A 25,809-nucleotide genomic window follows, 5' to 3' on the forward strand; every position below is an offset into this window, starting at 1 on the left:
TTCGTGTTGTTGTTTTGCTTTTCCTTGCTCTTTGCTGGAGTTTTTGTTGCACAAGGATGCTGGGTTTGATCAGGTGCGCTAATTCAGTGTTTTGGTGGCAGCTTTTTAAAGTCACTCGAAGCACAGCGATCTTGTTTGGGAGTGTTTATAGTGCTAATAAATCTCACTAAGTTGTTGTGCCTGTTCCATGAAAGGTGGCTGGATATACAGAGAAATCTGAAAAGCTGTTTTCATTCCTTATCCTTTAGGGGTGAAAAAGAATCAGCCTTGATTTGAACTGGAATAGAAGGCCATAGGCTGCTGACCTGAGGGCTGATGAGCAGTGGCCACCCTCGTTTAGTGTGAGAAACCTGTTACTGTACCTGATAGAGTTGATGCAGTTTTACCTTCAGTGCTACATGTTTTCTAGCTCTTGTTAAAAAGTGTCTTGGACAGGGGAAATCAGGTTTGCATCCCTCTCTGAAATGAACTCGTTTGTTTTTGAGGTTGTGCAAGGCATACTGTATGTTCAATTTAAATGTTACTATTTCACAGAGCTTAAAAAAAATGCTAAAATTAAACATTTGTTTCTCAAACGCTTCAGGGGAAAACAAACCCCCAAGGCAGTTGCTAAATAGAATTCAGAAGCAAATATTTACAGTGGGCAGATGTCATGCTTTATTTCTTCCTGGTTTGTTTGGGTATTTTTTTTTCTTGCAGAAAGTTAGTCTTTCTTAAAAAAACAAACAACAAACCCACGCTGTATCATTAACATGCAGTGCACTTGGACCAGGCCCCTGTGCTGTTGGTCAGGGAATGTTCCCAGGAGAACAGAAATTTTGGGTTCCTGTGAAATGATCTGTTGTGGACCTGCTTGTGTAAGGTTTTTGATCCCCCGGGGTCTGATCCACCCCGGTGGGTTGGAATGCTATGGGATGTCACCCTGGAGTTCAGTGTATCCACAGCTTCTCGTGCACGTGGGTGTGAGGTTTGCTTCCCTGTTCTCCCTCAGGAGTTCTGTGTGACCTCCTCTGTCTTTATGCCCCTGAAGGTTGAATGGTGGGTGGAAATTTTTAATCATTTAAGTTCCTGCTACAGTTGGAGATCTCTACTGAATCCTTCAGTGACCACAGGGAGCTTAGTCACTGTTTTTGTCTTCTGTGTCTGTCTTGCCAATGGCTTTCTCTTATTGTCTTCTCCCTCCAAGTTCAGCTTTCTCTCAGTCTGTGCTTATTCTAATTAAAATGTTCTTCTTCCCACCAAGTTTCAGCTGAGGCTTGGTTAAAAAATTAAGCCAGTTGATAAACTCTGATATTTGTGTTCCTGGAGATGCAGGGTAGATGTGCTATGACCAGAATTGCTCCTCTGAATGCAGCATTCATCAGCACAAAGCCTGCTAAGCTGATATTAGATGGTAAATGGTTTGCTTTTAGTCCCCCTGAAAGAGGCTTTATGTGTCTTAGGGTGATGGCAGTTGACATAAATCAAACATGCAATTGTCCACAAAATAATTTAATCTCCTCTTGTTGCTCAATTCAACATCCAACTGCACTTAGAGCAGACCTGCCACCAGTAGTAATAGCATTACTGTGGCTGGAAAACGTGGGTTTGATGAATAACTGAAGTCTAATTCTTCAAGATGGGTTGATGCAGGATTTTTTGAAGTCTAGTGATTAAATAACATCTTTTGTTGCACAAAAAAAGGTGTTACAGTGAGCAAAACCCAGTCTAATGTTATGGGATGTGAACTCAGGGAATAGTTACCTAATTCCCGGTGTGAATTTATGTGGTGAACTGTGTTTAAGATGGGGGACTCTGTCTTGAAGGATCAAAAATTAATTGTCAAATGCAGAAGAGTAAATTTAATACTTTGATGGATACAGAAAATCCTGTAGTCAAAAACTACAGAGTAACTTCTGGCAGTCCCACTGCTCCTGCACGAGGAAGCAACAGAAAGTTTTTCTTTAATGATGACAACAAAATAGGAACTAGAGGGATAAAGAAATTATCAAGGAAAACTTACTTTCCTAGTCATAAATAATTTGATCAGCATGGGAAGCATTAAAATGGGCAGCTGTCACAGTTAATACTCCCTTTTACTTGGGAAATCAGGTAATCTTGGGAGGCTTGCATTGATATCTCTCTTAGTGCTCTGTAGAGATTAAAAAAGCTAAGGGAAACAGTGAATCAGGAGAGAATCATTAATCTTGAGGCTTCAAATATTTTCCGATTTCTCAGTAATTTAGGCATCAGCTTTTACTTTCTGGTTCCAAATCTACAGTTCAAACTTTATGTTGTATGTCTTCAATATTTATACCTACAAACTTCCAATTTGTTACTGACATGTGGCTTTATGAGGGTTACAACTGATTGGAATGTGAAGGAAGCAGAGACTTGGAATTGTAATGTAATAAACTGTCTTTGGGAGGCAACTCCTGTGAGGTTTTGATTGTCTAAGGAGCAGTTGACTTTATATTTTTATTAGTAAAAAGGAGCAGTGGTTGATTAAAAAGGTAGCCTGGGTTTATGGGGTTTCACAAGAGTGAGAATGTCCTGAAGCAGTAAAAAGAGAGACAACTCTTCACCTTTTAGTAACAGGGAACAGACAATATTAAGTAACAATTTGTCACTAGCAGATTGTGCAAACAGAGGGAGTTTATCTGAGGTGGCAGAATGAATGGGAGGGAGGAAGTAAAGGGATAAGTTGCATCTATATGGGAGAGGAAGGGTGTTTACTGTGTTACAGCTTATATTAGCTGTGTCTCTTGTGTTCCAGACTTTGAGCCTGTGGTCACTGACATGCTGGAGAGGAGCTCAAGTCTTAGCAAAGATCTTGGCATGTTGGAATTCCTTAAATTTCCTTCCACAAAAAAACCCCTTTTTGTTATCTCTGAACAGATAAAAGGCTGTGAAACCTTTTTTCTACTGTGTGTAATAAAGACAGCTATTCACAATTCTCTGGAGTGCTGAGTGTGATGTCACATTAAGTCAGGCATCTATAAAATGTGCCAAGGTGTTTTAGCAATTAAACCTCCTTGTAGTAGAACAAAACCAAGCAGACCAACACCTGGAAAACTTCAGTCAAGTGTGGACTTTACCAGAAAGTTGTACTTGGTTGAAGGCCCTTTTTATGAGTAGAATAATTCTCATGAGAAACACAGTTGGGCTTAAATTGGGTGCAGTTAAAATGAAGATATTGGGTCATGGTGAGCCACAGGAGTTACAAAGACAGGAGTGTATGGAAGGGGGAGAGAATGACTGTCATAACTTCCATTCCCATTAACTGAGGGAGCAGGGAATGAAAGTCATCACTTCAGTAAGACATGACCAGCCTAAAGCAACTTCTGAGAAGGACAGAAACAACAAAGGGAAGGGGCTTGACAGCAGCAGCTTGTTACAGGTGGGGAGCTGTGTGTGCTTGGGGGGCCTCTCCTGGTTGTCCAAGGCTCCCTATCACTGTCCGTAGTGCAGCAGAGTGAGAACACTTCACTAGGACACTTATGCTCTGCCATGAGCTTCCTTCAGGATTACTGGGAACCCCCACAAAGGGCACATGTGGCCTCTTCCCATAAAAACTGAGAAAAAACCTTTCCTTTCAGGAAATTCCCTTTTTAAAAATTAGCCAGGCAGAAACAGCAGGCATAGACCAACAACATCAAGCTCCTTTTGTCTTGCTTTTTACATTGGAAAAGTGTTTATTCCAGACTTACTTCTTAAAATTTGTTTTAATTACATTTTACAATGAGCAGTTGCATAATGTGCTCCCTGCCCTTCCCTCTTACTGGTGCCTTATGAGGGAGGGAACCAGAACGGCAGCCAAATATCAGCCCGATGATGAAAGAATTGTTCCACTTAAAATGTCACTAATTTTGAGCGTGCTGAGTCCTGTGTGAGAAGGAAAGCTTCTATTAGCAGCTCCCCAGACAATAGCATTGCCCTGCATTGTTTAAAAGGCAGTTGTTGTTTCTGAGAGTTGAAGATAACCAGATTCCTCTGCTCTGGGCTCCTTGGAGTTTGGCAGAGCAGGAAAGGAGAGCGAATTCAGTCACAAGGTAAGCATTTAGTGGGAATACCTGTTCTTTCAAACTGAATATGGAGAATGAAGCCTGTGTAGCAATAATTAAAAGTATAATTTGTTGAGCTCTAACACCTGGAAGTATGAGGGAGTTTTGTGCTCACTATGGGGCACTGGGCAATCTTACAGCTGGTGCAGACAGGTAAGAGCCAGCTGTTAAATCACATTCCTCTTTGGTGCAGTAATGGCTGTGGGTTATCAGATATTTGTGCAGCAAATACTCTTGGTGAGACTGAGCAATTAAGTTTGAAAGGCTGAGAGAGTTGTGATTGTTCAGCCTGGAGAAGAGAAGCTTTGGGGTGACCTAATTGTGGCCTTCCAGGACCTGAAGGGAGTCCTACAGGAAAGATGGAGAAAGACTATTTCCAAGGGCCTGGAGTGACAGGACAAGGGGGAATGGCTTCACACTGACAGAGAGCGGGTTTAGTGGGATGTTGGGAAGAAATTCTTCCCTGGGAGGGTGGGGAGGCCCTGGCACAGGTTGCCCAGAGAAGCTGTGGCTGGCCCATCCCTGGAAGTGTCCAAGGCCAAGTTGGATGGGGCTCTGAGCACCCTGGTCTAGTGGAAGGTGTCCCTGCCCATGGCAGGGCTTTGGAACAGGATGATCTTTAAGTCCCTTCCAACTCAGGCCATTCCATGCTTCTGTGGAGTGAGGTTGTCTTGTGATGCAGACAAAACAGTTGCATGACTTGGAAAGCAGTGAAGTGCATTACAGCAAATTCTCACTTCCAGGGCAAGGTGAAAGAAAAGAATTTCATCATTTCTGGTGTCATTAACTTGCATCTTTGTCACTGAGCTTTACTGTTTTTGTTTGGGTTTGGTTTGTCCTCTGAGGAGATAAAGAGCTCAGGCTAAGCAGGTGAGTTGTTCTTTGACTGACTGGCCATATTTCACTTTTGTGAACAAAGAATGTAGATGACCATTTTATACTGAAGTGTGTTAGATGGAGGTGGATCCTCTTAGGCTTAATTATTGCATGGAGGCTCTTTCTCTGCCCTGTCTATCTTTTCAGGAAGTTTAGTTTAACAGAGAAGGGTAGCTCATATAAAATATGTATTATCTGCATCTTAGCCCACTAGTACTCTGAGTATGGGGACCTCACTGCAGCAATTAGAAACTTTTCTTTGATTTTTATTTTTCTCCCCTTCACAATTAAAAAAAACCCTAAAACAATTATGTTAAGAATACCTGGAATAATCTCCTGTAAATTGCTTATTTTATGAGTCTTTCCAACTAGAAGTTGAGTGAAGTTGAAGTCAGGCGCAATGACAATAAAACTCTGTAGACCAGAGATTGTTTTGAAGTGTTTAAAGAACCCAAAGTGCAGAATACTGGGATTTATTGTCATTTATTATATGATTTTGAGAAGGAGAAGTGGAAAAACAAAACCAGTTGGTTTGGAAGGTGAAAGGAATAGAGAAGGAGATTGCTTCTTCCCCCTGTTAAATCTTTTCCCTCTCTTTTCTCCGTCTTTTTTTTTCCCATGAACCAGTGAAAAAGGGAAAAGAACCAAGTGGAATGCTTTAGATTTTTCAAGCTTTGCTGGCAAACCTTGAAAGAAATTGGAAAACCTTTTTAGCTTCTTTCTTATGTTACAGGTTCTTGTCCAGTAATTGTGTTTACAGGGAACATCCATCCATTCCTTCAACAGGAGGAAACACACTGAAGTCCCTGAGCCCAGTGACCATCTCAGACATGGATGTGTTGCTGGGCTCACCACTAGTGGGCATCCAAGTGGATTTAATGCATCCCAGCTCCTCCATTCAGTCAGGGCTGGTGGTGCTGATATTACTGTGGGGTGACTAAAGGAGCTTCCCCTTTGATTTTTAGGAGTCACCTGAGCAGAACCTGCCACATTCCCTGCTCCCAGTCCAGGCTGAAAGCCTTGTCTGACATCTGGGGTTCATTCATAACTCCAGAGTCTCAGGCTCACACTTGGATACCTTTAAGCCCCTTTTAATCCCAGAGGGCACCTGATCCGTGTTAACTGTTTGCTTTTGCTCACAGACCTTTAAGGCACTTTTGTAGTGGCACATGAAAAAGGAAAGAACAAATCCCTTTCAGCATTCAGGAAAAAGAGATGAACATTAAATCATCAAAAGCAGGAGAGAGAGTTTCCGTTGTCTGAACGCCCACTGACCTCCAGCACTGATTGGAATTGCTGCTCACAGCTCGTCCTGCAGCCTTGGAGCCTGCCCAGAATGCTGCTGCCTTCACCTTCAGTTCTCATAGAATGCAAAACTCTGGCCTTTGTGAGGGTACAATGAAGAAGTTCCCATTGCCTGTTTGAACAAGCAAAATAACATAGTTCTGCTTGATAAAATAGTCTTTGCAATCAAGCAACACTTAGGAAAAAAAAACAATAGCTACACATCCATTTTTTCATGAGTATTTTATATCACTTGAAATCACAGTGGAAAGTCAAAAATGAAAAAGGAAGTAATTGTGAAGTAATTGGGGGGAAAACTGTTACACTCTAATAAAGATAAGTAGTTTTAGCTCATTTTCCCTCTTCCCTTTTTGTTGAACAAGCAGCAATATTTGGAAGGCTAATTGCAGTTTTGTACAAGGTCCAGTTGCAGGCTCACATTTTAGACCCCCAGGAATGGGATGAGCAAGGGCTGCAAGAGAAGAATTTGAATGACAATTTTGATTACACTATTTTTTGCTTAAAAGAAAAAAACCAACACAAAAACCAAAATGGAAACCTGTTAGTGTTCTTTGCATTTTTTATCTTGTAGAAGCTCACTTTTGAAACTGGTCCTGACAGCATCTTTCTTATTTATCTGACTGTAATTTTGTCAGTGTGAGAACCACAGTGTAAATGTATTTTCTTGATTCTTTTGCCTGAGCGCTCTGAGTTGGTGGTGTCATCTTCAAAGGGCTGAGGGGATAAAAGCTTCTGTAGCCTTCCTTGGGACATTAGAGGGAGTGAATCTGCAGTTGAAGAATGTAGTTGCATGATGAGATTTTCCTCTATCAGTGTAGAATCCAAGTGCTTTCCCTCCCTCTCTTGCCTGGCAAGGCTGGATTTTGCTGCTGAGATATTGGTTAAGTCAGGCCCACCCACCTCCCTTCTCCTTGAATCCTAAAGTGAATCCTCTCCAGACTTGTTAGACTGCAAACTAACAAACCACAGTGGGAGCAATGCAGGTTAAGCTCCATATTTGTCTTGGATGGAGAGTCCTGTCTGGAATATCTGAATTGGTGTCTTGGGTGCAGCTTCAAGGGTGGTGATCATTTCATCAGCAAATCTGATTTACAAGGTGAAATCACTTATAAAGTGGGCTCCCAGTATATATGTACATTGAGGAAGGGAAATTGGGGCTTTTTCCTTGTGGAAAAGCTCCGTGTGTGCTTTTCCCTCCTGTTTTCCCTTCCTTGGCTAAATCAGAAATGCAGGTTGTGCTTGACCATGAATGCAGGATTTTTAAGGAAATAAAATTCAGCCAAGGCAGCTGCACTGAGTGCATTCCAATGGCTTTCCAGATTTATAGCATCTAAATGGATATTTGCCAATGACTAATGTATGAATAAAATAAATTTCTTGCAGTTCTTGATTTCCTTTGGTACCTTAGTCAGTGTTAATTCTCAGCCAGAAGCCTCTTTTGTTGATAAATTTACAACCCATATTGAATTTGGTGGTATAATCCTAATCAACTTTGAGGGAGAATGGGCTGAGAAAGGATAATCCAACCTCAGTTGTGGGTACCTGGGCCATTTTTTGAAGTGATAACCAGAGAAACAAGATATGAATGCACTGAGATGTTTTCCCAAGTGCTTTTTCAATGTTGAAACATATGGTGCTCTTTGAGGTCCTGACCATGTTTGACCCTGTGTGCTTCACAGTTTAGCAGCTGTTTACAAAGCATCAGAATTCTGAGGGCTTTCATCTTTGAATGAAACACATTCTTTTTGCTCAGCTCAGCATCTCTAAATTTACTGGGCAGCACCAATCCCTAATATTAAGTGTGTTTAGATTATTATGTTGTGCCATCCAAATGCACAGAGTTCAAAGTAATTAATGTACTGATTATTTTCCAAAGCTGTTACTCTGAACTGTGCTTGTGACAGGTGTAGCTAAAATTACTCTGTTTTCTTAAAGAGTTTAAAATAGTGTTCCTTGCTTTTCTAAATTTCCATCACTTGTTTCATGCCCCTTTCCTGCCAAGACACAGGGCAAATACACCTGATATTGAAATGAAGCTCAAGGTGAGCCTCTGTTTCTGTGCTAAATTTTGTTACAGAGCTGTGGAATGTTTGTTGGCTCCTGAAGGAAGTGCAGCTAGAATGTGGGATGGCAATATTCCTGTTAGATGCCCTCCTTTTGCATGGCTCTGGCATGTTGGAATTCCGCAGGTCCTGGGTTTTTAGTACTGAGCAACTGTTGGGTTACACGTGGTACTTAAAGAAACACCTGATTAGTTCATGTTTTGTAAAAAATGCCCTGGGATGCTTCCACCAAAGGTGCTGGGTGAAAGCAATTGGTTTTGAAGGAATGTGCTATTTTGAGGGAGGATAATTCTTTTTCCCTACCTTGTTCAGCCCTTGGCCTTTAGAATGGTATCAACAAAGGAAGTGACTCTTACAGATGCTTTTGTGATGTGGTTCCTAATTTATCGAGGGCTGGACTCAGATCCTTTGACTCATTTCACCTAAGCCACCAAAGAGCTTTTTCCAGTTACTGCCTGGACCAGCTCTTGGAGCTGAAAGATGCCATCCTTGAGTGCCAGCCCTGCCTCCCAAAAATCAGAACAACTTGCACTACAAATATTTCAACATGAGAACTCAGCCTTTGAAGTTTTGGCACTTGTTTGGCAAAGGATATCTCTCCAAAGATGTATCTTTAGCAAACACTATATATAGAGAGAGAGCTTCAGATCTTCATCTTTTTTGCTTTGTGTGGAGAATATTTTCACTGTCTGTGAGGTAAAAATGCCAAGATGCTCAAGCCACAGTTGGGTTCCAGTTGTCTGGAGTTTGGTGGGAGCTGTGCCTGTCCATGTTAGACAGTTCCAGGTCCTCCTCTGCTGGGGGATCCAGTTTTCAGGGATGAAGGGAGGAGGGATGGCACCTGTTTTGTTTGCTTCATTTGGCCTTTGGAGCATATTTGAATATAACACATATTTTAAGTGTAAAATCCATTTGCTGTAGGACTAATATTTCCTGAGGCTGGGTCTCTAAGAGTGCTTGAGAAACCTGTCACAGGCCAACAGAGGCTCTGAAGAAGCAAACTGCTAAATCCAGAGACTAATTCCAGGTATTCCCATCACAGCAAAACTTGGGAATTCCCAGGCTCCTTTTGTTTTCCTGACAGCACAGTCAAGAGTCCTTTGTTTTTCTCCAGGAGAGCATGAAGAATGTGCTCCTTCAACAGCAGCTGATCCTCTGCAGTTGCACCTCTGAAAAACCCTGGGCTCAGGTCAATTGAGCCTTGTTTTTTCATTTCCTGCTGTAATTCTGGATTTTCCCAGAGTTCCTGGTGCCATTTTTAGTGTTAAAAATAGGATTCCATAAAGCATTTTTATGTTCCTTAAGTGCACACATTTTGTTTTTCCAACATGTATCTGTTGGAAGCTTTGCCAGGGAAGCAGCTCTGACCTGATCTGACTGTAACACGAAACTCAAGGTAAGAGTCAGGACTAAGGCAGCAATCCCATGTCTCACCTCTTCCTTCAGGTTTTTGGCAGCTCCTGCAGGTTTCCCTTTGTGCCTCACATGCTGATGTGGTGCTGCAGAGTTAACTTACTTTCTTTTAATTGATTTTTTTGGTGGCTCTGATTGGTTTTGTTGTGTCTCACTTTCCCCGTTTCTGAAATCAGGTTGGAATTGTCCACATTTTTTGAGAACTGTATCTGGAGAGTATATATGGATCAACATCCCTGGAAGTGTTCAGGAAATGGCTGGATGAGGCACTTAATGCCATCGTTTAGTTGACATGGTGATGTTTGGTCAAGGGTTGGACTCGATGATCTTGGAGGTCTTTTCCAACCTTTATGATTCTGTGTTACCTTGGATATATCCCTGCTACTGAATGAGTGGATTTGAAAGGGGCCTGTTCCCTACAGGCTGCTGTAGCTACTTGTTACAAGTCAGGGATCTCTGGTCCAGTCCTTCTCTTGCTCATAAACCTTCAAACTCCTCCCAGGATCGAACCTGGCTTTATTTCCTTTCCTTTAAAGTCAGGGGTGATACAGTTGCCTACTTGCATTACCAAGATCATGTGTTTTATGTTTCAGTTTAGAAAGTACCTCAAGATCTGGGTGGAAAATACTTTAAAGGGGCAAAACATCCTTTGCTTGAAGGCTGGGAGGAAGATCCCTCACCCAGGGAAGCAGGATAAAGCTGCAGCTCCAGCTCACTGGAAGATGAAGATCCTTTCTGGCACTATTAACATGAGGAGGAATAACCCGGAGGGGAGGAAAGCAGCTTGAGGCTTGGGAGCAACCCCAGGAGACCTTTGGAGCCCTGGGCATGCTGGGAAGAGGGAGGGCACACCTTTCCTCCTGGAGGCTGCCAGCAGCTTCCCTGTGCTTTCAGGATTTGCTGGAATTTCCATAATTTATTTTGTAAAGTTTTACTTGAGGGGATGCCAAACAAAAAAGAGAAAAAAAAGCAGCCTGGCCTCCAGATCTTGTTCTACCCCTGAGTTCTCATCTTAGATCTGGGGAGAGTAATGAAATTTTTATTATGGATCTAGGCTAGGGAGGTAGGGCTCAGTATCCGTGGGGCATAATCTGGGGAGTAAAAAGTTATAGTTTTTCACAGGTCTTTCTCACTGCTTCTAAAATTTGGGATTTCACTTGGTTTTCTTTCTGTAAATGCGTGCAGTTAAAATGTGTTTTAAGGCTCTGCTGAAGCAATAATTAATCATCTGAGGAATCACAGATGTAAATGTTTTTGATTCTGTGCTAACACTACATTATTAGACTGCCTTCTCTTTATTTTTTTGGTGCTCTGTATTTCCAGGAGTGAAGAGAACAGAGCAGAGCAGCTGCTTCCCAGTGATTTGTGGAGTTGAGAGGTATTCCCTCCTTACCCTGTGTTACATCCATGTGACAAACTGCATTCCTGATATTGTGTGGCTCCACTGGGAAAGTGTCAAACTTTCCCAAGGTTAGCTGTTTATCAGAGCTTTAAAAGGCAGCTGATTAATGATATTTGCATATGAGCAGCAGAATGTGCAAACACTGGCTGGGGAGTCATTCCAAGGAATGCTTTCAGCTGGACTCACAGAGCAGCATTTCACTCAGGCTGCTCAGCTTGGAAACACTGTCACCAAATTGGCCTCTTGCAGTGGGTTAATATTTCATTGTCCTTCCTATTGTTCTTCCCCATAAATTTTCCTCCTGTTTCTGAAATCTGAGATTTCAACCCTGTCCTTGGAACAGGGAAAACCATCTCATTGCTTATCTTGCCACACGCCCTCCCAAATCCACAACACACAGGCCAGTGTCTGCACTCACCAAATGGGCAGCTCAGGCAAGGCAAAGAAGTGGCCACATGTCTCATAGTTTTGGGTTAAATGATGAATTTTCAGAGTGAATTAATAATTTTTGGATACTTAAGACTACAGTCCATCATACACATGAACTCCTCAAGCTCCTACCGTGACCTGCTGGCTCCAGGGATGATGTTTATTTTCTTGTAGGCACACCCTAAGTACATTTTTGCTTTTTCTTTTTCCTCTGTAGGATTTGGTTTTGCACATGGGGAAATAAAATAGACTCCAGATCATCTGTTCCTTAATGCAGTTTCCTGTGTTGTAGCCAAAGAGCATCCTTCCTCTGAGCATACATAATCTCAAAATATTCAGGACTTCAGCTCTTGCATCATTGGCCAGAAATTTCAGGGAGTTTTAGTTTGCAGGAAGGCTTCTCCACCTCAAGTCACCACTAGAGGTTGTGTTTGGGATACCTGAGCTGGTAACTCTGCTGGGAGAGTCATTGAGTGGGATGAGAGGAGATGGATTAAGGAATGAGTGAGAAATTTGAGTGAGCCCTAAAGTGGGTGTTCCTGGTGTGTCACTGTAGATCAGGAATTGCTGTTCATCATGATCAGCCATTCCCATGAAAATCAAGTGGTTTGTGTTGTGTTGTTGCAGCTGAGTTTACCGGACTCACCTTTATTAGGAAAGCTGCTGGAGTGCCTGGCCAGGACTGGAGGGATCAGCTACGTGGAGAGGAAGGGACCTGTCTTTCCAAGAAGTAATTGCAGACCTGCAGTGGCAAGTCCTTGAAGCAGGACTTGGCAGCAGTGTCTGTCCTTTCAGTGTGAGGGCCTTGAGCATGGGGCCCATCCCCACAAGGAAATGTTCATGTTAAATAATATTTCTAAAGTGGAAATGACCTCATTCTTCCTATTTGGGTTTTTCTCTGGTTGCTATTTATGGGAAATAGCTGGTCGTGTCCAGCTTGTCAGGCAGTTCAGGTGGCTGCCTGAAGGACTTGTTTATTTACCACTCCACCAGGCTCTGTCTTTGCACTGAGCTGGTGTTTCCTCAGGTTTCCTGCAGGGAACTCCACTTGTGTTTATCTCCACCTGACAGATAAAGGAATGGAGGCACAATGGCACTTCATCACCTCACAGGGCACTCGGGACACCTTGAAAAGGAGCAGTGAGAGGCACTCTGCAGGAACATGAGGGGGCTTCTCCTTGGAATGAGGTGACCTGTGTTCCATGAAGAGCCCTTCTTACTGCTGATCCTGCTCCTTTTCCCAGTCCAAGAGAGTGCTTAGCCCTCAGGACATGCTCCAAGGCTGTTCTGAAGGCTTCCTTGGTGGGAAAGGTTTGCTCCTAGAGAATTTTCTGTTCTTCTTGCCATAATCCATTTCACCTTGAAAGCACAGGAAACTGGGCTTTTAAAGATTTATTTGGTTTTAATGTGAAATTTTCCCTTTCTGACATGTTTAACATCCAGGCCCTAATATCTCAGAGAAATTTCAGCAGATCTCTTCTGCCCCTTTTTCCTCTCACTTTCTCTTGCCCCTGAATGTAGCCAGAGCTTTTCCCCACACCCTGTTTTGCCTCTCTTATCCTTTAACTAGGAAACCAGATAATAGAATTAAATATCTGAGCCTTATTTAAAGGAAAACACCACCCATTCCGAGTCCAAGAATTACCTTTCACTGGGAAATACCCCTCACAAATGTTATCATCTATCCCCTATGTGCAAGACTTTTATTTCCTTTTCCTTCCTTGCCTTTCTCTTATCTTCCTAGAAGGGTGAACATGGGATTGTGTAGGAGGGATCATAACAAAGCATTCCTGGTCACCCTTCAGCCCTGGAGGAGAAGAGCAATTGGGGCATTAAGGAAAGGCTGCAGGAAGACTGGGATTTCACAAAGGCTCTGCCTCTGGAAGAGCTGTTTTCCTCTATAGCTAAACCTCCAAATTTCAGAGGGATAAGGCCCAAGGTGGTCTGCTTTGTGTGCCAACAGCTGTCTACTTCTCCAAAAATCACATTAAAGGAATGAGCTGTTGGAGTGGGATTTGACCAGGCAAACATCTGCTCTCCAGTGCTGCGTATGCTGACAACATGCACTACCTGCATTTAGGGATTTGTAGGGCCAAAGGGATCTGTTGTGCTCATTAACCCTGACCAGAGGCACTGCACAGGCCATGGCAGGTCACTGGTGTTCTGCAGCTCATTTAGCAATTCAGCTCCTTTGCTGGCACAGACTTATTGTGTGTAATTACTTAATTTGATTGATGGGATCTAAAAAGAGCCTGGCAAGAGTCAGGGATTCGAACACACATCAGTGGAAAAGGAAAAGCAGTCTTGGTGCTTCCTTCTCCTCCAGCATTCTTCAATGCAGAAGTCTCTCCTAGTTCCTAAAGGTTCTGCTTTCCCAGGCTCCTTGGAAAACAGAAGAGCTTTAGAGCATGCCTAAAATTTGAGAGTTTTTTGGATCAAAGCCAAAACTGTGTTGCAGTTTCATTGACACTTTTAAATAGGAGATGCATTGGAAGCTCCTTCTCTTATACTTTACTTCTGTCCTGAGTTGTGTCTCTTGGCCATGAAAGATGCATAGAAATCCATGTTCCTTTTGGACAGTTGTATGTATTTTGGAGTGGGACATCTTTTTCGTTGGACCTGAGCAGAACTTTATCCAGCTGAGGAGGAAGCAGATTTTTGATCACTGACCTCGCTCTGTTTGTAGTTATTTCATGGTCTAAAACATTGCAGCAAAATATTTAGCTGGATTTTTTTTTTTATGCCACTGAATTCAGCAGATATTAAACCAGTGTTTTCTGATGCCTGGCTGCAAGTACCTGCTTAACGCTGTGAAAATGCTTGAATGCACAGGAATGCAATTACTCCAGTACATAGAAGGGCTTCCTGTTTTTAGACACTTGTGAGAGGACAAAGATTTGCAGCTCTGTGAGACTTGGGGAGAGCCAGGAGAAAGGACAGACACAAGTGAGCTGGAGCAAAGCTATGAAATCCTGTTTCACTTGGCTTTCCAGGAAGCTGCTGCTTTCTCTTGTCCCCAGGAAATTCAAATGCATCAACTCAGATTCCACGGTAAATCCTAGAAGAGAGGAATGGGACTGCGTGTCTGGTTCCCTCATCATGTCTTGTGCTTCAGGGTGTTGTCCTGAGCTGACCTCCCATGTGGAGCACTCCCTGGAGCACCGCAGTGTGTGGATACACCAGCACCTCTGTTACTTTCCCATTCCCAGCTCTAGCCCTCCATCCTTGCTGATGGAGCAGAAGCGCAACCACTCCATCCCCTTTCCTCATGAGGTGGATGAGGAGTCCTCCCTTGCAGCCACACACAGTGAAGCAGTTTGAGAAGGTACTTCTAAACCCCAAATGATTGTCTTAAAAAGTCAAGAAAATCAAATTATTTGAAAGAACTGAGCTCATGAAGTTTTTGATGTGTCATCAAACACTGAGTGTTCTGAGTACAGAGTGTCTCCAAATGTGCTCCTAACTTTGGGACAGACTGTTGATAGAGCATGAAAAGTGTCATTTTATGGCCAAAGCTTCAGCAAGTGGAGCTGACATGGAAGTGACTTTATTAGTGGGTTCGTGTTTCCAGACTTTAGATGACCAGTCTCCCATTGTTTGGGAAAGCTGAGGTTAAGATGTTGGGATGCACTTGCTGCTTGAAGTGCATAAAAGATTAACTCTAAAAGGAAATAAATGTAGTGTATAGCTATATCTAATTTATATATATATTCCCATATATATTTTTGTGTATCCATACATAGTTTCCCCCTTTTCCTGTCAGGGAAGTGAATTTGTGTTCACTGCTTGTCGAAAGTGGCAGAGAACTGAATCCCGGCCCCATCCATGGGAGAGCCGTGTTGAATAGCAGGAAGTCCTGGAGTGCAGTACAACTCCAATATTCAGTTTTTATTCCATATTAGGAAATATTTCCTTATCATTACTGTGGGTGTGCTGGAATGATTTCCCAGATTAGTTTCTGGGAGCCAAATTAGGATGAGGAGGTGCCGTCACTTAGTCCTCGCTTTCGGAAAACTCCCTGGGAAGGAAGGAGCAGGCTCAGCTTTGGGAAGAGTGGCCCTTGTCAGTCCAGGCAGGTGAAAGCAGCCTCACCTAAGCCATTTTAAAGGAATTCATTTCATCCTGGTTCCTCAGTCTGGGCTGTGCAGCTCCTCGTGCTGGCACAAACCATGGAGCAGCAGTGGGAGGGAAACAAACAGATGGTTTGATGGAAAACAGGATGGCTCCATTCAGTCCTGGCTCATTCCAGCTTGGAGTGTGTGCACAGCATGGCCTGGGCTGGGAGGGGCTGCTGGTGTGTCTCAGAGGGGCTTTTTGCCTTCTCTACTCAGAGCCCCACGTTGACATTTTGGGGTATTTATAGGTGTAGGAGTCTTCTCTAAGGTATTGCTTTATTTTGAAAGCATCTTTTTTGGGTGCATTAAGGTCTTCTTAACTCTTAATTAAGAGTTTAGGGTCTCTGGGCCTTGTTGTCCTGTGCGTCTCTGTGGTGTCACCACCATCACCGTGGCTGCAGCATTTTCATCCTGTGCCCTGAGTGTCTGTGAACTTCTCCAGGTTTTCCCACAGCCGTGGAAATCGGAGACTGGGAGTGTCCTCTGGGTTCGGTTTAGCAAGTCATGGAGCACTTGCTGCTTTTAGCTGGGACTATAATGGGTGGCTCACCCAGACACTCCATGAGGAAAGCAGGAATGACTTAAAATGGCCAAAACATTTGAGCATCTTTTGCTTTTAAATAGCAAAGCCTGTTCTGACAGGGCTAATTTTACTCGTTTCTTAGTGCTGCTTTAAATAGAACAAATATAATTCATCCTGTAGCTTTAGAGTAGCAAAACTTACTCGAGCAGAATGTTGGGGAGTGTCAGTGATGTTTTGTTGCAGTTTTATTTAATTTTTCCCTCTCAGCGGGGACTGTTGTAAAAACTGGAGGGTGTCAGAGTATAGCACTGAAGAAGAAGAATCTCTATGTGAAGTATCTGCTTTATTTTATTTGTTGCTTCCTTTAGGTAGACGATTCAATAAAACAGGGGCTTGTGAATGGTGATGCTACTGAAAACATGAATTGTTTCATAGTGCAATGTTTGTTTTTCTGTCTGAAACATCCTCCAGAGCAGTGCTTGCTGAACATGCTGATCTAATAACTCTGAGCTTCAGGAAGAGCAGCCAGCATCATCCTGAGGCTGGCATGGGAATATTAGGTCAAAACCTATTGAGCTGAAGATTTTTGTTGTGGTTTTTTTTTTATTGATATGAGTGAACTGTGGACAAGGTTCTGTTCTGAACGTGGAAAGCTGTATTTAGTAATAACACAAGTGTTGAGATCAGGCTCCAAGACGTGACAAATACTGGGCCATAACTGACATAGATGTGAATGGTGGGGTTTTCTTGCCTTGCTTCAGGATCCTGGAGCATTTTATGTGTTAATCAAAAGCTTTGGAAATGGATTTAAAGGAGGTTATAGGAAAAGGAGACAGAAAGCCAACTGTGTGCTGGGCTGCACCCAAAACAGCATGGGCACCTTTGGGGGGGGGATTCTGCCTCTCTGCCCCGCTCTGGGGAGACACCCCCCCCCCCCCCTGCAGAGCTGCCTCCGGCTCTGGGGGCCCAGCACAGCAAGGACATGGAGATGTTGGATCAAGTCCAGAAGAGAGACACCAAGGTGATCAGAGGGATGGAGCAGCTCTGCTGTGAGGAAAGGCTGGGAGAGTTGGGATTGTCCAGCCTGGAGAAGAGAAGCTTTGGGGTGACCTAATTGTGGCCTTCCAGGACCTGAAGGGAGTCCTACAGGAAAGATGGAGAAAGACTATTTCCAAGGGCCTGGAGTGACAGGACAAGGGGGAATGGCTTCACACTGACAGAGAGCGGGTTTAGATTGGATGTTGGGAAGAAATTCTTCCCTGGGAGGGTGGGGTGGCCCTGGCACAGGTTGCCCAGAGAAGCTGTGGCTGGCCCATCCCTGGAAGTGTCCAAGGCCAAGTTGGATGGGGCTCTGAGCAACCTGGGCTAGTGGAAGGTGTCCCTGCCCAGAGCAGGGAGTTAGAACTAAATGATCTTTAAGTCCCTTCCAACCCAGGCCATTCCATGATTCTCTCCAGGAGGAGGTTCAGTACCAACAATTGGATGGTGAAAACATACCCAGCACAGTTGCACAAACCGTAGTGCAGGAACTCCTTTTTCCTTGGGGCTGATCCCACAGTGTGACCACTTTTTCCTTTGGTTTCATCCTTGGAACGCTCAGCTGTTGTCCAGCATTTGTATCCCTGCTCTGTTTGTGTGTGGGCTCACACCACCCAGGGCTGTGTTTCAGAACATGTCACACCACAGCGTCCTGCTGAGCCTTGGGCTGTTTATCCCATTTATCTGTCCCTGCCCACTCTTTTGGTGTGAATCATGCTGTTATTTGTGTGTGCTGGGCTGTTTTTTTTTTTCATTTTTATATATATATATCCTGTCTGTCTTTAAGAGAATTCAGATTTGGAGACAGCAGGGCTGGTGCTCGTACTCCAAGCCTTGCTGTATCCTTGCTGCTTTCCTAGATAGCATTGCAATTCTTAAATACAATCCTTGTCAGCAGTGGGTTTTAGTGCCTGGCCTGGAGAGCTGCTGTGCTGTGTTGTCTGGAAGGAGCCAAGCAGCTCTCACTTCTCCCCCAGAAGAGCCCCAGCACTGAGTGATAACTGGAGTTTCTGAAGGTACCACTTTATTGATATCTGTGTGTTTACTTGGGAACTGGTCCAGCACCAAAAGCCTCGCTCCTTTCTGCTTTACCTTCTATTTCTTGAGAAATGCCATGTTTGTGCTTCATTTCAGGGGCAAGTTCAATGACATGCTGAAAAAAAAGGGAGTTTTCAAAGGCAGGAATATGTTCTGGTACCTGCCTTATCCAGAGGCTTTCATTGAAGAGCCGAACTCCCTTGGAATTTAAATGGGTACTTCATGAACTTTGCAGTTTTACCCTTTTTACTGTAGCAGCTTCCTGACTGCTGGGCTTTAGGGGTGTGCTTGGGTGGGTGAATGAAAATTCTTGGCAGCCTTTCTTTGACTTGATATGGTTATTTGGGAGAAGGGATTGGTGTTCCCTGTCCTGCTGGACATGTAGCTTGACATTTTAAATCCAAATGGAAGATCCAGCAACTTCATCATTTCCTGTGGGGAAAAAGGTGCTTTTCTCTCTGGGGGTTTGCTCCCAGACTGAAATATGCCCTGAGTACAGAGTAAATTTATTCCAGAGCTGTGGTATTATTATACTACACACATGGCTTTAAAAATAAGACTGGATTCTGTCTTCTCATCCCTTCCTGATCAGGAAGGGATCCCACTCTGTTTCAGGAGAGATCAGTTCTCCACGTGCTTTGAGTTCTCTTCTTCCATCTCTCCTCTTGGGAGCGGGTGGGATTGGAAGCCTCAGTGGCTTTGCTCTCATTAACCTGAGTCTTAATCCAAGGAAATCTGAGGAAGCCATTAATGACAGGCTGTGGGAGCTGCCAAGAAGTGCCCCAGAGAGCACATGAGCTTTGAGTTACCAGTGGTGTGGCAGAGTCTGAGGGTGGGGGGTCTTAAATGTGGAGACTCAGTCAGGAAAACGGATCGAGAGTTTGACTTGGAGCTGTTGCAACAAACGGGGGTGTAGATTGGAGTAAATGCTGCTTGGCCTTTTTCTACTTCCCAGTCAGGAATGGTCTGGGAATAAAAAGGTCAGTTAGGCAACATTATTTTACTAGAAAGAGGAGGACCCTTCCAACTGGACTGTTCTGTGATGGATCAGGAGAGACTTGCTCAGAGGAGTCTCTTGAACACTCCAGTAGCATTTGGCTGTTGTTCCCTGCTCCCCCTTGTCCTTCGTGAACATCCTTGCTCTCCTCCCCTCTGTGCTGCTGTCCCACCTTTCTCTGGCTGCTGCACATCCACAGCTCCTCATTCTCATGCCGTAGGTTCTTGCTGCGATGCCAAGCAGGCGCAAGGAGAAAGGCTCGGGCTGGGAGTTGAGCCATCCCTGCAGGAGGCTCTGGCTCTGTTTCCAGGCCAGGAGCACATATGGAATCCCTGTTCCTGGCAGCTCCGAGCCTTGTCCCGCAGGCTGTGCCCTGCCCAGTGTCTCCTGTCCATTAGATCCCTTTGATGTCTTTCTCCTCCACATTCCCAGCCCTTTGGAAAGAAAGGTCTGTGATCCTTGTCAGCCAGAGGAGTTTTGGCCAAGTGTGGCTGGTTGGATATGACCCTTCCTCGTGGGCCAGTGATGCAGCAGGAGTGGAATGGTTCCATTATGCAAGTGCCATCAATTTGGGTGAACTCAGGAGGCTTTTGAGGGCATTTCCAAGAACTCTTGGGTGGCACCTTTTCCAAGCATTCCCGTTAATGTGGTGAGGTCAGTCCAGGCTCTATGCTGTCAATAAAAGGTCCTATTTTGAAGCTTCTTCCTTCCCGCCTCCGTCCCCTCCGGCATCATTTGTTTATAAAGCTCATGTTTAAGGGCTGCGCTTGGTTACTCCCAGCTGGCTATTTAGTTTGGGATGTGGATTTGTGCCTTGTTTTGGGGGCTCCTTAGTGGAAGCAGAGAGGCAGGAGGAAAAACCTGAGGAGGTTTTCTCAGCTGTGAGAAATCCCACAGGATTTTGCGGGATACCTTGCCAGGTCTGTGCTCTTTTCCTCTTACTTTGGGGAATCTGGAGAGTTTAGGACATTTCTTGGTTTCACAATTTTTTTTGGTTGTGGTTTTGGCTTGTTTTTTATTTTTCCACAGTGGCAGAAATAACTGGGGACACTCCTCTGTGTCTTCCTACTGTAGGAGCACAGTGAGGGGCAGCCCCACTGTGGGTAACATGATGTGCTGGTGCTGGAATTGGGGTCTCCTTTTTACAGGATTCAAATGTAAAACAAATAAGTAAAGCCCGGTGACTTTGATTTGGCAGTGCCTGAATTTGTGAGTGTTTGAAGGAGCAAACAAATCACCAGGAAATCAAAATGCAGTGTTGTTTTATCCTCCCAGGAATAAGAGACATGCAAAGGAGAAATATCCGGTGCTGGAGTGTGCCAGTTATAACTTAAGTTTAATCCATTCCAAGCCTGGCTTAGGGCTGCTCTATCCCATGCTCCAAAATTATCAGAGGGCAGGTTTTTACTTTATTAGGTTGTTTCTTGAAATAACTTAATCACAGTTTGCTCTGTTTGATCTGGGTATGTCAACACAGTGTCGGCTTTGCTCTTATCCACCTCTTTTATATTTATATTTTCCCACCTATCAGGAGAAAAAAAAGGTGTCAAATTGTCCAAACAAACTCAACAGGGAGAACAGTGCTAAATTCTCCCAGCTTTTGGAGCCATATCCAGCATGGATTATGTGTGAAGAATGGACCCCCTTAATTTTTAGTCAAGACTATTAAGAATTGACAGATCTCATCTTTCTTTAGTGAAAGACTGAAGGGTATAAAAGATTGATTAAAAAGATTGATAAAAAAATAGAAATATTGACATCATTTTGAAGCAGCTGCAATGCCATTAAATGCCATGTTTGTATCTATATAGAGATATATATTTTTATTCTCAGAATTCTGGCATCTTCAACATACACAGCTAAAATAACATCTCCATAATAATAAAATGCCTTTATCTGTGACACAACAGCTGCATCTCTGGCAACAAATATCCTATTGTCACATCATCAAATCCAATGAAAAATCCCCAGGATGAAATCCTGTCCTTGCAGAGAGCGACAGGGAGAATCAAACCAAAAAAAGCCTGGAGCAGAGTTCAGGAATCCTCCTGTCCCGCTGTGGACAGGCAAATTTCCTTCTGTGTGAAACTTCTAATCAGTTCACTTTAGAAGGTCTTAGGATCTGCTTGGATATCCTAATCCTACTTCGGGCTTTGGCTTCCTCACAATTCCCTGGTGAAGTAGAAGGATTATGTAAATAACCAACAGGAAGCCCAGTGCCTGAAGGGAGCCCACAAGGAGGATGGAGAGAGACTATTTCCAAGGGCCTGGAGGGACAAGACAAGGGGGAATGGCTTCAAACATCCAAGTTCTTTGGGATCAAGATGAAAGCTCCTGAGGAGAGCAGCCTTTCTTCTTTCCTCTTTCTTTCTCCCCAGTTTTTAAATGCCTAGTGACCACATGCAAGAACCTATAAGTGCTTTATCTACATGGGTAACATATTTACAGCTGCCTAAGGAGATTCCCCTCTGATTTGGAAAATCTAAACACAGGGAGCTCTGTAAGGCTGGAAAGGAAACAAGAGGAATGGCCTTGTGGTGGGGAAGGGCTTTTCTATTCTTGGTGGTTGGTTCTTGATCTATAATGCCCAACCACCCAAAAAACTGCAGCAACAGAAGTTTTCCACTTGAAATAAAGCAATTCCAGTGTTTTGATGTGATGATTTCTAGAAATCCACGCGTAACTTTGTTGAGCAGCTTTAAAATTCAAAGGTATTTGGGAGTTGTTTTCTATCCTTGAAACAGCTTCTCCTGTGGATTGGGATTAGGGGTTTTATCCATTTCCTTTATTCATTTTATCCTGGTCTTAGTTTCTGGAATTGTCAGAGGGTTGTGACATGTCCAACCAAGGTGAGAGGGGTCTTTCTCTCACCTTCCCCTTTTCCTTTCTGTGCTGTGCTTCCTTTTTCTTCCCCCAGGCTGGGCTCAGATCTTCCAGAGGGACATTTTCCTCATCTGTGGACAAGCTGCCCCTGCATCATTCCATCATTCTTCGCTCTGATTCAGCCTTTGTTTTGCCAACATGTTATTTTTTCAGAGAGTGGGAAGCATATCTTGCTCTCTCAGGATAATTTGATAATAAAGTTCTTTAACGGGGTTTCATGTATCTGAAGAATAGTGCCTTCCCTGGGAATTCTGGAGAGTTTGGAGATGGAGAGTGGGAAAGAGGGCTGTTTTTTTTCTGGAGTGAGTAATAGTTTGCCATGCTGTGTTCCAGTACATGTTACCATGGCGATGACTGCAGGGACCACAACATCCTTTCCCATGAGCAACCACACCCGGGAGAGAGTCACAGTGGCCAAACTCACCCTGGAGAACTTCTACAGCAACCTCATCATCCAGCATGAGGAGAGGGAGACCAGGTACTGCCTCTGCTCCCTCCCACCCCTCTGCAGCTTTTCCTGCTTTTGGTGGTGCTTGTTCTTCCATCCCCGTGGGAAGTTTGAATGTGTTGGTCAGCACCACTTGAGCTGCTCTGAGAGCCCAGTCCCGTCCCTGGAGTGCTGAAGTGCCACTTGAGTGAAGCGTCAAAGCCCCAAGTGTGTGATTGTGATGAGTGTTGTGTCTTAGATTGTCATTAGTGTGTGAAATTATCACTCCCCTGGGAATATGTTTTTAATTGAGGGGTTTTCACTCAAGCAGCAGGGCTTCTCTCTTCATCACATTTACTCATTATTCCATGCAATGGAGTTGACTCCAGTTGGGAGAACAGACTGTCTACTGAGGGACTTTGATTTGGGGGATCCTGCTGTCCTTCCCCGAGTGCAGAAAGACACCACCAGCCTTTCAATTGGCTGCTGCCCATGAATAACCAGCCTTTGGAAAGCTGCATCCTGTCAATGCTGTCAAGAAGTGTCCTGAGGGTGGAAAAAGAGGGGTCCAGCAGCCACATTGCCATGTGCTGACCCCCTGCCAGCTGTAGGGTATTCCCAGGCTTTGCTCCCCACTCAGAGCCTCCTAGCCTGGCATGGCACAAGTTGGAAGAGCCTTGGACTGGTGGGGGTGAAAGCTGGAGGTTTTGGAGGTAGAGCTGAGACAGAAACAGTGAAAAAGCCATTTTTATTCTGCTTTGTAATCCTAATTGATAAAACCAGCCTTAATTCAAGATATATATGAAGAAATGTAAGTCATTAGAGTGATTATTATATATTTAATGCCTAATTCTGCAAATCCAGAAGTATGTGCTTAAATTTGCTTCTCTGTTTTTGACAGCTTTGGGCACAAATGAGTAACTGGGTGGAGTGGGCTGTGAGCCTTTACATTTTCATTTGAGGCAAATTCTTTAGTGTTTGGAACATGTGAAGCAAAGGTGTTGTCTTGCTGCAGTGTTATGTTTGGGTTTTAATAAATAATCCCCTGTTTCTCCCCTTGGCAGGCAGAAGAAGCTGGAAGTGGCTATGGAAGAGGAAGGCCTTGCAGATGAGGAGGTAAAAATATTACTTAAATAACCTTAAAAACTGCTTCAAAAATAGGATTTGAGGAGCCTACAGAAACATCACCCAGCGAGACAGCAAGTTTTATTTTGTAAAGTGTTGCCCCTCTAAAAAAAATTGTTTATTAGGGAAGCCAGGAATATGCTTGAATCATCCTTCCAATAAGGCTGGCTAAGGCTTTTCATGCCACCCTTAGTTCTTATGACACATGGCCACAGCATGTTTTTCAAAGATTAAAATTGTTTGCTATTATATTTGGCAAGGGAAAAAAAGGTAGGATGTGCTTAGAAAGCAAAATGCTGAACCATGTTTCCTTGATTTAAACAACAAACTGGCCCAGCTTTGCTCCGTTTGGATGTGGATGCGGATGAGGAGGGATCTCTGGTTACCATCTCACAGAGCTTTGGTCACTAAGTTGCTTTTTTGAGGTCCATTACACCATGTCTGCCCTCAGGATAGGCAGGGAAATAAGTAGGAAGAGGTTTTGGGTCATTCCTGAGGTTTTGTGGATCTTTTGGGAAGCGGGAGAAGGTGGGTGTGTGATGCCATCTTGTGGCTTTAAACGGTGCTGTATCCAGGCACAGAGTCTGGCAGGTGCCTGAGCGCCAGAAACACCTCTCCTTTTACATTTGCCTCTCCCACTGGGATTCCAGAGAGAGAAGGGAGATTGCATATCCTGAGTTTCTGCTGTCAAATGACTTAGAAATTCCCGTGTTTCCTCAGAAAAAGCTGCGCAGGTCCCAACACGCTCGCAAGGAAACAGAGTTTCTGAGGCTGAAGAGGACCAGACTTGGCCTGGATGACTTTGAGTCTTTGAAAGTTATAGGAAGAGGAGCATTTGGGGAGGTTTGTGGCATTAAAACATTTTAATTACAGAATAAAAAGTTCCAGGTGGGGAGTTTTATTGCAGAAGAAGAGCTGTTTGTGCAGCTCTCCATAGGGGATAAGTCTGGTAATTAATTACCTGCACCAATTTCTCAAGGCCCTGGGCTTCCCATGGCTTTCCAAGTTGATGTTGCCCATGAAATGATGGATTTGCAGTTGCACAGCTCTTCATAAACCTCCTTCCTGCCATGTGTCACCTCAGTTATATCCACTCCTGAATTTCAGCTTGCACAGTCCCAGCCTGCCTGGAATTTACTGTGCCTGCTCACTTTTCCTAAAGCCACAACTGTGTGTATGCCGTGTAGAAATATTCTTTTTTCCACTGTATTTTTAAATATTTAACAAAAGAACTTGTCCATGCCTGGCAATTGGGAGCCTTCCAGGAGAATTCCGTGCCAGGATGTGGTTTCTGATGCAGGGAAGACTGACTGGGTTGTATCTCCCATCACAGGTACGCCTGGTTCAGAAGAAGGACACAGGTCATATTTATGCAATGAAGATCCTAAGAAAAGCAGATATGCTGGAGAAAGAGCAGGTTTGTGGTGTACAAATCCCCTAAATTCCGAAGTTAGCCTGTCTAGAAAATATTTGCTGTCTTTGAAGCCTTTGAAACCCAATGAGGGTCTGTGGAGTTGCCACCACGGCACAAAAGAAGCAGAAATTAGGAAATAAGGTAATGGAACAGCATTTTAAAAATATTTGATTTACAACCAATTTGGAATAGTGACAAAGACTTTATTTTGCTCTGCTTATCAAGATGGACCTTATAGTACTGAATCTGTAAAACTCCATTTCAAGGGAAATGTTTCTTGAGAAATAATCCCTTCCAAAGTAAAAACTCTTTTAAAGGTGAGATACCAACATGTGTTTCATTGACTTTGTTTTCCTTTGTTTTGCTTTTTAAGTTGGGTTTTGTCTTGTTATGGTTCTTTGCTTTGATTTTTTTTTTTTTGTTTGGTTTGGTTTTTGCTTTGACTTTTTTAGCTAAAAGTACTTTAGCAAAGAAATCAAGGGTGGATTTCTCAAGTGAAAAGGCAGATTAAAAGTAACTTTAGTCCAAACCTTACCCATCATTTGCCTTGTATTTCACTAGAGAAACACTTTCATCTTTTCCACCAGCTTTGTCTATTCTTTCTAACAAACAAAACCAGCTTAACAAGTTGTGTTTCTAGAGATTTCTTTTGCAAAGTGGTGTGAACTGTTATTTTCAACACTGAGTTAACTTCTGTGGGTTTCTGGGGGATAATTTT

General features: G+C 43.6%; 1 protein-coding gene across 2 annotated transcripts in view; it reads left to right on the forward strand.

Annotated features, from left to right (window-relative positions):
* STK38L (serine/threonine kinase 38 like) overlaps positions 1 to 25,809 on the forward strand; it is a 37,794-nt gene that overhangs the window by 990 nt on the left and 10,995 nt on the right. For both annotated transcript variants that reach the window (XM_064654184.1, XM_064654185.1), the window contains exons 2-5: positions 22,459 to 22,603; positions 23,617 to 23,668; positions 24,398 to 24,520; positions 25,011 to 25,094. In XM_064654184.1, coding sequence (XP_064510254.1) covers positions 22,470 to 22,603; positions 23,617 to 23,668; positions 24,398 to 24,520; positions 25,011 to 25,094 — 393 coding nt within the window. In that variant the 5' untranslated portion in view covers positions 22,459 to 22,469. The remainder of the gene's footprint in view (positions 1 to 22,458; positions 22,604 to 23,616; positions 23,669 to 24,397; positions 24,521 to 25,010; positions 25,095 to 25,809) is intronic.

This window comes from Pseudopipra pipra, chromosome 5 (assembly GCF_036250125.1).
Source record: "Pseudopipra pipra isolate bDixPip1 chromosome 5, bDixPip1.hap1, whole genome shotgun sequence".
In the NCBI taxonomy this organism is placed as follows: domain Eukaryota; kingdom Metazoa; phylum Chordata; class Aves; order Passeriformes; family Pipridae; genus Pseudopipra; species Pseudopipra pipra.